General features: G+C 49.3%; 1 protein-coding gene and 1 pseudogene across 1 annotated transcript in view; one reads left to right on the top strand and one right to left on the bottom strand.

The window, feature by feature from the left end:
- The window catches only part of CUX1 (cut-like homeobox 1), a 347,657-nt gene that overhangs the window by 1,775 nt on the left and 332,895 nt on the right, over positions 1-12,987 (bottom strand). Inside the window, exons 22-24 of the mRNA XM_008594606.1 lie at positions 10,755-10,943; positions 5,066-5,330; positions 4-199 (exon numbers count right to left, since the gene is read on the bottom strand). Of these exons, the coding sequence (XP_008592828.1) occupies positions 4-199; positions 5,066-5,330; positions 10,755-10,943 (650 nt within the window). The remainder of the gene's footprint in view (positions 1-3; positions 200-5,065; positions 5,331-10,754; positions 10,944-12,987) is intronic.
- On the top strand, positions 3,334-4,631 carry LOC103610274 (annotated as a pseudogene).

Genomic DNA, 12,987 nt, shown 5'->3' with positions numbered 1-12,987 from the left:
GGCGGCGGCAGCGGGGCCGCCCGACTCCTCGGCTTCGGCGGCGCCCGGGCCGTCAGCGGCCTCCACGCCGTCGCAGCTGTCGCCCTCCGAGCTGGGCGCTGCCCGGCCGCTTCGGGCCGACGGCGAGTCGCTGGCGCCGGCCTGGCCCTGGCTCCCGGCCTGAATTTCCTCAATGAACAGTTCCCTGCGGATCCGAGACCTACGAGACACAAGTGGTGACGGCGCCGTGAGTGAGCCGCTGGCACTGTGGACATAAGGCCGCTATCCCCTGGAGCCCTCCTCTCTGGCCACCTTGGTCTCCCTGCGCCGCATGCTCACGCTCCCACCCCAGCCCGCGGCCCAGTCGAGCCTGCGGCAGCGCAGGACACCCCCTCTTCCGAGTCACTGCCCACCTCTGCTAGTGCCCAAACCCTGGCGCCTTCGCCTTCGTATAAGCTGTCACTTGGTTGGAATGCCATTCCTCTCTTCTCCACTAGGACACAGCGCCAGTGTTACTTATGGAATGCACACTTCATCCCACCCTGCCTCTGTAGGCTGCGAAAAGCAGGTCCCGTTTATTCTTTGCATGTCCAGGCCTAGCATGGTGCTTGGTATACAGTAGTAGTGCTGGCTGAATTAATGAATGATACTGCATGATAACCACTGCATCCTCATGAAGACTTCATGAGAGAGAACCAATTATTGGACAGTGCCCAAAGTGAACAGCTTCCAGCTCTGAGCCACAGAAGGTCAGGGGCTCCTAGTCCAGGCTGGGGCAGGATTTTACCAAATTGTGTATTTTCAACTAATTCCCTCCTCTGAAAGAAGAAGACCAGGAAATGGTCACTTGATCAAGTAGGAAGGAGACCACATCCATGCTGCAACATATCAAGCAAATTTTAGTCCAGCTGACTTCAGCCTACAGTGGAAAATGTGCTCCAATACTTTGCTGGGACATTGTACTATCTACTGCAGGCCTGAAGAGTGCTTTCCCTTTAAGAAAGGGCTCTTATTAAGTCTGCTCCAAAGTTTCACCTCCCATCATGCTTATGGTATTGGCTCAGTCAGACCTCTCTCTAGGTGTTTCTTAAGGGGTGTAAAAGCCTCTGATAAGGTGCAAACTGTTATTAGTAGAAAAACATCTTCAGGTGAATTAGCACCAAGCCCAGTGTCTTGCAAAAACTGAGCCTGCAGAAAGCCCTTGAGTTAGGCAGGCGTGAAAATATTTTCTGCGTTGTAACTCAATAAAGGCAACGTTTTTGAGAGCCTGCTATATGCCAGGTCCTGTGCTGGCTGTAGTGAGGGTTGGAGCCAGGGAGAAAACTGCTGTAGTTTAGTCTGGGATATCAGAACTCTGGGGTGATTGTTAATCTGTTACATAGTTATTTGCTTCCTGCAGAGAGTGAGCTATGCATAGAGTGAAGATTTCTGAGCTCTGGTTCAGGAAGGTGAGGTTCTGAGAAGCCCCTGGAAATTCCCAGGGGTAACAAGACTTTCCTCTTTCCCTTGGGAGCCTGGGAAATGGCAGCTCCTGTGAATGGGTTCCCTGCTCTCGACTGGCTTTCCAGCCCTTTGGCAGCAAGAATGCCAGTTGGGGTGAACACCAACCCTACCCTACCCATAAACCTGGGTTTGAAATCTGCCTTTGTCACTTACTAGCTTGGTAACTTAGACAAGTTATCTAAGCTTTTTGAGCTTATCTGAAAAATGTGGTCAACAGTGTCTTCCTTGAAGAGAGATACTAAGATTAAAATATTAACTAATATATGGCACAAAGTAAGAGACTAAAAAAAGTCACTATTCTTACTATACAGCTGTCTTCTGAATGGCAGAATACCTGTTACAAGCACAAGGCTGAAGTACAAAAAGAGCTGAGTGTGGGAGGGGACACCTCAGGCCTGGGCCTGGGATCTGGGTTTCCATGCTCAGCAGCTTGGTGGGTGTGTGACCTTGCTCTGTAAAACGGGGCCACAGCTCTGCCTGGGGGTGCCTGGGGGTGCTGATGGGAAGACGTGATGAGCTGCTGCAGCTATACACCTCTTGGCTCAGAGCCTGGCACATGTTAGGTACTCAGCTGATAGCAGACTCATCCTTCTTCGCCTAGACCTGTCTCCATGTTCAAAAGGAATATTATCTGCTGGTCTAGATAGAAGAGGTTCCAGGGGAAGTTCTAGTTTTAGACTGAAGTCTCACAGAATGCCATCAGCTGGAAGAGTTTCTACTGGGTAGACCTGTTCTTCCAGGAGGAGATAGTGCCTTGAGGCATGTTGCTCTGGCATTCCTAGCCCTAGTACTGGGTACACGGAGAGCCTGAGATACTTCCTATTCCCTTAGGGTGAAAGGATAAGAGGAAGTAAAGCTTTATTTTTCTAGGAGGGGCAAAAATTGGTCCCAAGCATTACTTCCTGAGGGTTCCAGTGGGGCAGGAGAGAATAAAATCAAATTTTCCTATTTAACCCCTGCGGAAGAATGTAAATAAACTGTCCCTCGTTTAGGAATTCAACACATTCAAAGCATGGGTGCTGGGTGCCAGTCCTTACAGGAAGCTCTATGGGGTAGACCAGGGCAAGCTGGACTGTACTGCACATTCAATAAACGAACCAAAGCTGGGGAGAGAGTGCTCGTTGAGATCTCTGCTCTGCACTTTACCCGCTGGGTGACTCTAGGCAAGTGACTCCAATTCTCTGAGCTTTATGCCAATTCTGAATAAGCTGGTGCTCACTTCTCATCCACCCTGTTTTGTTATATAAAATTCTTCTCTAGTTCAATCATTCTTTCAAACCCCACTCATCTCTTAACTCTTCCATGATATTTTTCCAGATATGTGCACCTGAAACTAATCTCTGCCCCTGGTTCTCCCTTTTGACTTGGCCCAGCCTGCCTTGTTGTGGACTTATTTCTGAAAGAAAGCATTCATTAAGCATCTACTTGGGATCTGGATCTGGGCTCATTTACTGAATTTTGGTTGTACTCAGCTCCTGCACCTTCTCCATGGGAGCCAGCCCACACATGGGATGCTTGCCCGTAGCCCGCGCTGCTGTGATGGGGAAGCTGCCGGAGACAAGGATTTAGGGAACAGCTCAGCTGCACCTCCTAACTTAGCCTTTATTGGCAATAAAGGTGTGATTTTGGGCCCCCTCTCATATTTTTAAATTTTCCAGGTTGTTCAGAACCTGGGTGGTTTATTGGGCTCCTTCTGACAGTTGGGTAGAATGTACTGATAAGGGTGGGTCCAGCTGGAGAGACAGCCCCTCCCCCTGGCCTGAGCTTCTACTGTCTGCCGGGTACGTTAGGTGAGTAGCTGTCAGGCCCCACCTGCACTGGCTACACATGTGTAGTGTCACAGGGATTTAGCTGGGAGCGCCTACCCTGATCTTACTGAGCCCTAGAGAAAATGATGTTCTGATGAGAACCAGCAATTGAGATGGTCACTTACAAAGCATTAATTCAGGAATTTCCAGCAGGCTACTAGGATTCTTGGTTTCTAGCAGTAGGATGCCTGGTTACAGCTATGATCAATAATTCATTACACTTCAGTGGATTTCTGTGATCTATTCCAAATATTTCATCCCAGTCTACTTTGTTCTACCAGTAGAGCACTGGGCCCTTACCTACTTAGGCAAGTTATTCAACCCTTCTGAGTTTTTATGTTTCATCTGTAAAATGAAGGTAATACTGTATTTCCTATATAGTTGTGAGGGTCACATGATATAACGTTGGTTAAAACTTAGCTCAGTGTCTGGAGATCTAGTAGATGCTCAATAAATCTTCGTTAACTCATGGACTTTTCCAAAAGAAACAGTCTTAAACTATTTATTTATTCAAACTAGGGAGAAGTAGTTGTTCAGCCCCCTCTTTCCGATTGCCCTGGCTTTCGCTAGGGGCTCTCAGAACCACGGAGGCGTCACCTCTACTCTAAGTTGCCCCCCTTCTTTTCATTTACAATGCCACTGAAACTAAATGCGGAACATTCCTGAGGCTTTCAGGAATCCCGTGGAAAGAAGGGTGGGGTGGAGCCAGACAGTGACTCGGAAGCAGAAGTGACTCCCACGGACAGAGTGCTGGGGAGTGGCAGCAGCGGCCACAGTGGTACAAGCAGCAATTTATCCGTGTGCAGCCGCAAACTAGGAAGAAGATGCTAATTAAAGTGAAGACACTGACCAGAGAGGAGACTGAGATTAACACTGAACCCACAGACAAGGTGGAACAAATCAAGGAGCGTGTGGAGGAGAAAGAGGGACTCCCCCCCACAACAGCAGTGGCTCATCTACAGTGGCAACCAGATGAATGATGGGAAGACAGCTGCTGATTACAAGATACTGGGTGGTTCCGTCCTCCACCTGGGTTTGGCTCTGAGAGGATGGGGTGGTCTTAGGCAGTGATGGACCCTCCCTCCATGTTACCTCCTTATCCTCTCACTCATAATGAGGCATCATTTATCTTCTCACTCTCTGGGACACCAGAGCCACTTCCCCCTCCCCTAGATGCCCAGTCTTGTGTGTCTACTGCTGGGAGACTATGGGGACCTCAGGATGCAGTGTTCCTGGCCCAAAGGGCCCTTGCTGGCTACTGGGTTTTAGTTTGCAGTCCTGTGTGCATCCCTGTCTTATGGCTATGCTCCTGGTTGTCAATAAAATATCTTCCCTGTCTTACGGCTATGCTCCTGGTTGTCAATAAAATACTTCCTGGCAAAAAATACCCCCCCCACCCCCCCCAACTAAAAAACCCTACTCAAACTAATTTGGAACATAATAATGTAAAAAAAACCCTAAGAAAGCACCAAAAAAATCACTAAGAAATAAATGTTCATTATTATGGAACCATGAATGTCTACTATCTCCCTTATTAAATTATGATATAACCATATGATATGATCCCCCCCACAAGTCACGGCAGATGTGGACTGAATCTAAACATACAATGTTGACTGGAGGAGATGTGGCCCTACATCTTTGGCCAAGTCCCCAGAACATCATTCCTGTACACCGTTAACAGCCACTGTCTTCCGTACAGACAGCTTCTTCCTAAGGGCTGAACAGGTGCTCTCTAGGAGCTGTGATTTACTGGGCCGGGAGCAGGACTGTACCTGTAATTGTGGAACCAGTTGATGACAGTGCTGGTTTTCAAGTTGAGCTGGGTGGCGAGTTCTTCGATGGTTTTTGGTGACGGGTATGGCTTTTGCTGATAGGCTCGTTTCAGAGCTTCTTTCTCTTCAGGAGCCAGCACCACCCGCGGCTTCTTCAGCTGGTGCTGGGGCTGGGGGCTGGCACCCTGGCTGTAGTCAATGCCAACAGAGGGGGGCTCGCAGGGCTGGCTGTCACTGACTGAGCTGTGCCGCCGCTTCATGTAGGCTGAGGGAGGGAGAGATGTCACACTGAGGTCAAGGCCCAGCTGTGAAATTGGCCTGAATCCCTGATCCCCACTAGCATGAAGAAACATTGCTGGCTTGCAGTTACTTTTGTGCAGAGCATCTCAAGACACCTGGACTAGAACTATTCTGTTACTAGCACTTGCTCATGAGGATCTGCTCTGATGAAATGTGAGGTCTCCATATGTTCCTGCACAACTGGACAGTTCAGTGGGGAACACAGAGATGACCACAGCAGAGCGACAGGGGAGGCAAGTGCAGGTCCCGTGGAGGGGACCAGGAAGTCTTCCCAGAGGAGGTAATGTTTAAATAGAATCTTGAAGGACCAGAGGGATTAACCAGAAAAAATAGGCGATGAGGTAGAAGATGGCAGGAAGCTGTTCAGAAAGTGGGAGTGTCACATGCAAAGACAGAGGCATGGAACAGCATGGCTCAAGAGCGTGTGTGAATGTGTCTGTGCGTGCGTGTGTGTGTACATGGAGGGTGGCGGTGGCAGTAGGAGTTGCTGGACACGAAGCTGGAGAGATAGGCAGAGCCAGGGCAGGCCAAAGATCTGGACTTTTCTGCTGGCAGTGGGAAGAAGTGAAAAGATTTTCATCATGGGGCTCAGGAGAACGGTCTGGGCTAGAGAGAGGAATTTGGGAACCATTAGAATAGAAATTGTAGATGATGTCGGTGACATAGATGAGAAGGAGAGGGGCTGAGAATGGAACCCTGAAAAACAGCCCTCACACAGGATGCTCCTAGGGGAAGAGGCCACAAAGGATACAGAGACAGGAGGAAAAGCAGGAGACGGTGATGTTACCAAAGGGACGTCAAAGAGGAAGGATAGACAGCCGGCAGCGTCAAATGCTACAGAAAGGAGTCTGACAAGAACCCAGAATGTCCTTCGGACTGAGTGATTAGGAGAGACTCAGACCCTGTGAGCAGATCCCACGGAGCTGTGCGAGCAGAAGCCAGGCTACGGCGGGCTGCGCAGTGAATGGTGGTGAGGAAGTGAGGGAGGTATGAGTTACTGTTTTAAGAAGCCTGACTGTAAGAGAAAGGTGACAGGATGGCTTCTAGAAGGGAAATCCAGGGTTTTTAAAGAGCTGATAATGTTTCTGAGCTAAGAGGAGAGGACAGAGAGAGCTGGTGATACGGGTGGAGAGAATGTGCTCGCTGGAGGGACGTGAGGGGGATCCTGAACAGAGGGAGGGAGGGAGGGAGGGAGGCAGGACGGGTGGAGACACAGACCAGGCTTAGAGACTGAGGTGGGGACGGGGGGCCTCTGCATTCTTCATGAAGTAGGAAGGCAGGAGGAAAGATGACTTGATGAGAGGATGAAGAGGGGATGGGAAAGGAGGCCTGAGCAGTGGGAATGGTGGTGGGCCCAGGCCCCCACTGAGGTGGGCAGTGTGAATCTGCGGCACACCAGCCTAGGCAGGCGTGGGGTGTCCTCCAGCAGGACTCAGAAATCAAGAGAAGAATGGCAGGGTGCGAAGGGAGGGACCATGGAGGCTGGGGTGCCTGGGGAAGTAAACTGGGGCAGCAGAGGACAGGCTGATGGGGGAAAGTGAGGGAGGGGACTTTGAGGGTCTGGAGGAGTCTTGGGAAAGGTGGAAAGAAGAGAGAAAGATGGAAAGATGGTAGGATGTGCTCTGTGAGTGGGGTGCCTGACTCTGGGATTTGGGAGGTAGTGTAGCTGGGGTGATAACAATGTTGATTCAGGGACTAGCTAAGGGCTGAGGAGGTCAAAGAACTTGAACCCCGGGGGCTAGATAGGTCAGGTGGGTCTTCCGTGTGGGTAGTGATGTCCCCTGCATGAGGCAGGACATGGGGTATAGAGGAAGGCAGTAACCCTGGGGCCACAGCCTTGAGAAAAAGCAGAGAGTGAGCAAGAGGCTGGGGATGATAGAGAAGGGGACTTCCAGTTAGGCCTGCTGGAATGAGCCGCAAGGCAAGAGGGGTGCATCCACGGGAGGAGGAGAAGGGCCGGAGCAGGGCGCAGAGCTTAGGAGCCATGTGGCCTGCTCTGAGGGGCAGCAAAAGGGACAGCAGAGCGGCACAGAGCAGGGGTGAGGGTAGCCCCTGTGCGGCAGTAAGGCTTGGAGCCTCGGCGTGGGGGCCGTCGCCTGGGGCCATGCCTGGGTGGCTGGTGAGCCCACAGAGCTGCCTGCTTACGTCCTGGGCTGTGTCTGTGCTGTGTCTGGTCCTCTCTGTTGTTTTCTGTCATTAATTCCAAATATGCTTCAAGTTAAAAACCATTCTGACTTCTCTTGCAAATGAGTCACCCATATTGATCTTTCTAGTGGACTAGTTTGGAATAGTCTGAAAACTCTAAAAAGTTCTTAGTGATGGAAGATGAGAAATAATACTTGATTCAAATGTCATGTAGTAATAAGAGTGGCAGCAGCAGCTAACATCTACCATTTAGTCCTTAGAGTCATGCTATGGGAGAGAGATCATTATTACCCCTATTTACAAATGAAGAAACTGGAGCCTAGAGAGGTTGAGTCCCCTGAGGTCACACGGCCAGTAAGTGATGGAACTAAGGTCTGATCTGAGTCTGTTTAGGGCAGCGCAGCCTGCCCTGCTGGATGGTGGCCAGCCCCCATTGCTGCCCTGCTGGGTGGTAGCATGTGAGCAGGCACCTGAGGCAGAATCCACAGGAGCCACAGCAAGCTAATGAGAATACTGAGATCATAAACAAACTAAGGGAGAACACTATTGATGACCAGGGTCCATCTGTAGCCAGGGAGAAGAGCCCATGGAGACAGCCACGGCACTATGTATGTGTACGAGTGTGTGTACATGTACGTCCGTGTGCTTGTGACTACATAAACAGGCTGGTCCAAGGGCCATCTAATAAAGGGAACAGAAAAGCAGAAGGCAGAAAGGCAGAGCAGGGTAGAGAAGAAGGCTTATGAGAAAGAAATAAGGAGAGGAATAAAAGATTGGAGCTAACGGAAGAAGAACAAGCTTTGTGGAAGAGAAGAAAGCATACCATGCCTATAAATCATATGGCCTGGATTCCCTGTTGCAGCATTTTAAATTTAGGCTAGACTGGGCACAAGTGATTTTAAAGGAATACAAATTATTTTAATAACTCATTTACTGAGCACTTACGTGTGCAGTTATAGTAAATAGACATATTTAGAAGGAACACCTTCTAATCCTTACAACCTGGGAAAGTTAGCATTATTATCCTCATTTTTCAGATTTTTGTAGGAATTTAGCTAGGGAGTTAACGAACTTGCCATTTTATTATTAGAACTAGGAAACAATTGAGAAGGTAAATGTTCTACAAAGAAAATTAACATAGTATTTGGCCAGCTGCTCCCCACCCCACAAAATAAGAAAAAGAAATTAACGTGATATAGTCAAAGTCCAGAAAGAAATGGGCTGGACTGTCTAGCGGTTGGAATTCTCTGCCGTCCCCTCCCTCTGGGCAGGTGACCAGGAGGTGAGGGTCACCCAGGCACTGAGGAAGAAGTGTGCCATGGGAATCTGCTGCTGTGTCTGAAACTCAGGTGCCTGGTCTCCTGCAGGGTTGGAGGGGGATTCTCAAGTGAGCTTCTCTAGTGCCAACACCCCTACTTGTGGAGAGAAGACAGTGGGACCACTGCCTCTTTAGGGACCTCTAGATGTAGAAGCAGCCGGGCCCTGCTGTAACAGTGACACTTTTGTAACACAAGAGGGCGCCCAGTGCCCATGCAGAAGGAAAAGTGGGGGCCTGGGAAGCCCCTGAAGGTCACTTGTGGGGACTAAGGTCCTCTCTGCTGGCCCAGGATGAGCAACACAACAGGGAGTGGTGAACTCTATGCCCTCGTCTCTCCTGACATCTGAAGCAACGGGAGGCTGGCCGGGATACTCAGAGCTGCCCGTCAAGCTTGCATGGCAGGGCACTGCCTTTTGACAGAGGTAGAAAACTTTTAAGTTGCTTGGGTGAGTACTGATAACTGCTGAAACTCAGCAACCAATACACTGGGTTTATGGTACCATTCTATTTTTGTTTATGTCTCAAATTTCCCATAGTAAGTTGAAAACTTTGGGGGTGACATGGCACCAGCCTATTAAGCCTGCAGCACCTCCTGAAGCCTTGGTCTATACACCCAAGGGCCCCTGATGGGGTAAAGGCCACCGTGTGGGCACGTTGCCAGGGACAGCAAATGTCCTAGGATCCCAGTGAGCCAAGCTCTCAGCACAAAGGCAGCTGACATACACTTCAGATTGCCAGCTTTGAAGTCAGACAGGCCTACATTTGAATTCCTGCTCCTTACTCAGACCAGCTGTTGCAGTCAGGTAGGTTTCCTAAGGGCCTGAGCCTCGTCTCTGCTGGACAGTGACATCTATGTTGCATAGAGCTGTGTGGATGGAGCAAAGCCTCAGCACAGCACCTGGCAAATAGGAGGGCCTCAGAAAATGGAAGTCTCCATCACTGTCAAAGGGCCCAGCCCCACAGGGTTCCTGAAGGAGGCATCAGACACTCTCGCTCTTTCTTGGAGCTCCAGCCCTCTCCCTGCTTGGGTGAGAACAGTGATGATCAGCTGGGGGAAGCAGCAGACCTGGGCTCTGTACCCACCCAGGGCTCAGTGGCTCGGGGGCTTGCGATGCCCACTCTTAGTTAAGGTCCTCTGCTTTAGCTGGTCAAGAAGGGTGGCTGCAGCTTCTTATGGCCGGACCAGTAGCTGGCAGTCTGCACCTAGGGGATTTGGATTCAGCCACCCAGTGAACTCACAGCACTGTACGTGACCGAGGACTGTGGGCCCTCTGAGGACTGGACTCACTAACGAGGACCAGCCCTTAGGAACTAAAAAGTCAAAAGACAGAGCAGACATGGCGTCCACCACAAAGGTGTTTCCCTTTGGGCTTTTTCCTACATTGCAGCCTATGGGGCCCAAGAATCAACATTGGAGATGACATTCGGGTGCATTTGGAGTTATCCCCTCTAGGGAGGCCATATCCCTAGAGGTTAGAGAATGACAGCAGAAGAGAGATCTGTTTTGGCAGGAATTTGATCTGCCACTTTCCAGGCTGGTGACTTTAGTGGAGGCACCTAACCTCTCTGAACCTGAGTTTCCTCTTCTACAAAATGCATCTCTTAATTCTCCCTCTGGTAAGACCCTATGAAAGCCTCTAGCACTCGTGCAGTAAATGCTGTAACGACCCACCCAGCCACCCCCAAGACAAAAGACAACAGATGAATGAACACCACCCGGTGCTGTGTTGCTCTCTCCTTGGTGCCCCCCACTGCTAAAATAATCTTTAGATTCAGGCTGCTGGGTAGAAACAATCTTACTGCTCTATCTTACAGTCCCTGGGTCACAGGTTAGTGTTTCTCATCAGCTCTGTGGGAAGGACATAAAGGAACTGGCCTGTATGTAGGGGAGAAAGCAGCTTGCTGGGGCAGAGAGCACTGAGTTACCTTTCTTCTCCATCCGTTTCATGTCCATCAGCTTCTCCACGTTGTTAGGGTCATTCAGCCACAGCTGCATCCGCACAAAGGGCTCCCGTCCCTTCAGACTGAGCTTATGCCAGGGCTTTGGGCGGGCAAGGAGGTCGGAGACGGAGCCTTGGGTGAGCCCTAAGATGGTCTCCCCAAATAACCGCTGACCTAGAGAAACAACAGAGCCAAGACAGACTGTCATCAAGTGCAAGGATCTGAAAGAACAGGTACGTGTCAAGGTTAAAATCAGACACAGGTGTTTGAAGGCTCAGAGTCTGGACAGCTGGGTCCTGGCTTAGAGCAAGCACTTGGTAGAAACATTTCTTCCACCAGACTTCTAACAAACTCCATTGGCGGGGGAGTGGGCATTCTGTTTATACACGACAAATGACACTTCTCTCAAAAAAGCCTTCAGGCTTTGGATGAACCGGGGCCTGGATAACACCTGTGGCATTTTTCAGAGGTGGTTAAATCCCTAAACCCAAGCTCAGGAGGTTAAGTAGCACATGGGAGACCTCTCTTGTACAGCCTCAAACCACAGGGCCGCTGCGTCTCCTTTCATGATGAGCAAGGCTATTGGGTCTTGCTGAGAAAACAGGGCACTTGACCCAGGGTCACAGCACGGAGGAGAAGGAGAGTGAGTTCCTCAGCTGTGTTTGTGAAGTCTGCTCCTGCAGTCTAAGCTGACTATGCTGGATGCAGCTCAAAGTGGATCAAAACCCCTTCCCCGATACCTTTTCTTCTCTGAGGCAGGGATAAGCAGCCTGCTTCACAGGCTGATCAGAGGGCATTTTGCTCTGGAGAGCACAGCAGCATTAAGTCTGTAATGTTTGTCAGGGGCTTAAAAAGAAAGGTTCACTTCTCTGAGGGCCATTCAGCGGTGGGTTAAGAGAGCCACCACTATTAAAGATACAAGTTAGAATCAGTCATAGCCTAGATGACCTGATGGGAGAACTTGAATGAACAGGACTTATTAGGTAGAAATGGAGATTGGGATCAGAGAGGCCAGTGTTTGGTCCCATAAAGCATGGAGCACAGAAACCTGTGGCCGGGAGCACTTCTTCCTCTCGGTAGCAGGAAGGCTGTGAGGACAGGCTTACTCCCTCTGCAGCTCACAACCTCCACCTATGAGATGGAGACAGCCCACCTGTGCTCCCAGAGAAGGTGCAGGAGGAAATGATTTGGCAGTGGCTTGTAACAAGTGAGCCTTCAAGATTCTTACTGTGTGGAGAATTTTGGGTTTGAGAAAATTAAAAATTTTTTTGTATCAGTCATTTTAACTTAAGTTTGTTATTTTATAATTTCTCAAAATGTTTATATATATAATTCTTGGGAAATTACTTGTATTAATTCTAGAGGTTTCCTAGGCTCCCAATTGTTTTGGGGTTACAGACCCATTTCAGAACCTAAAGAAAGCAAGCTACAGACCCTCACGTGGTAACACGTGTTACATACATGAATTCTACAGATAATTTCAAGAGGCTGGTCTATGAACACTCCAGGATCCCAGGTCAAGAGTTGAGAGGATGCCTGGGTCTGGACTATGGGTCATCTGCCTAATTCAGCTCTAATCTGGCCCCCTCTGTGTCTGTTACCCACTAAGAAATCCCAGTAGGGAAGACATCTACTTTCCCTGAGTGGCTGAGTTAGAGTAACCATGTAAATTGCTTCTGATCTCTAAGTCCAGGGTGATGCTGCTATGGAGCTGTTCCAGAAGTTCCTGCTCAAAGAGGAGGAAGACATCTTTCTGGTGAGAAATGTTTCACCCTGAAGATCAATGATTCACGCTTTACAGCACTTTAAAGTTCCACAGACCAGCGGGGCGCTGCTTTGCTGCACATGACTAACATCAACTAAAACTCCAGCAACAATAGAGACACGGATGGTCAGGCTAAGGATGAGATTTCAACGTCCACAGTCTCACAACTGTGATCTTGTGACTTATCAGTGCTTGAAAATGAGAATTTTCTTTAGCAGACATTCAAGTTTACATGAAACGATGCTTCCTATAAGGCAGTGGGCAGCAATGATGTGACAGGCCTGCTTCATTGGACTTGTGATAAGACTGTAAAGTAGGGGATGACTCAAGTCTAGGAATCCCTGCACATTTCAATAATTGATGAACATATGGGACTTACCCATTTTTAAAAATTAACAGCTAAATTTTTATTTTTATGAATTAACTTAAATATAAACGTTCTCAGTTGACAGT

The sequence above is a fragment of the Galeopterus variegatus genome, unplaced genomic scaffold (assembly GCF_000696425.1).
Source record: "Galeopterus variegatus unplaced genomic scaffold, G_variegatus-3.0.2 Scaffold164, whole genome shotgun sequence".
NCBI lineage: Eukaryota > Metazoa > Chordata > Mammalia > Dermoptera > Cynocephalidae > Galeopterus > Galeopterus variegatus.
Note: the sequence above shows the minus strand (reverse complement) of the source record. Positions and strands in the feature narration are given on the sequence as shown.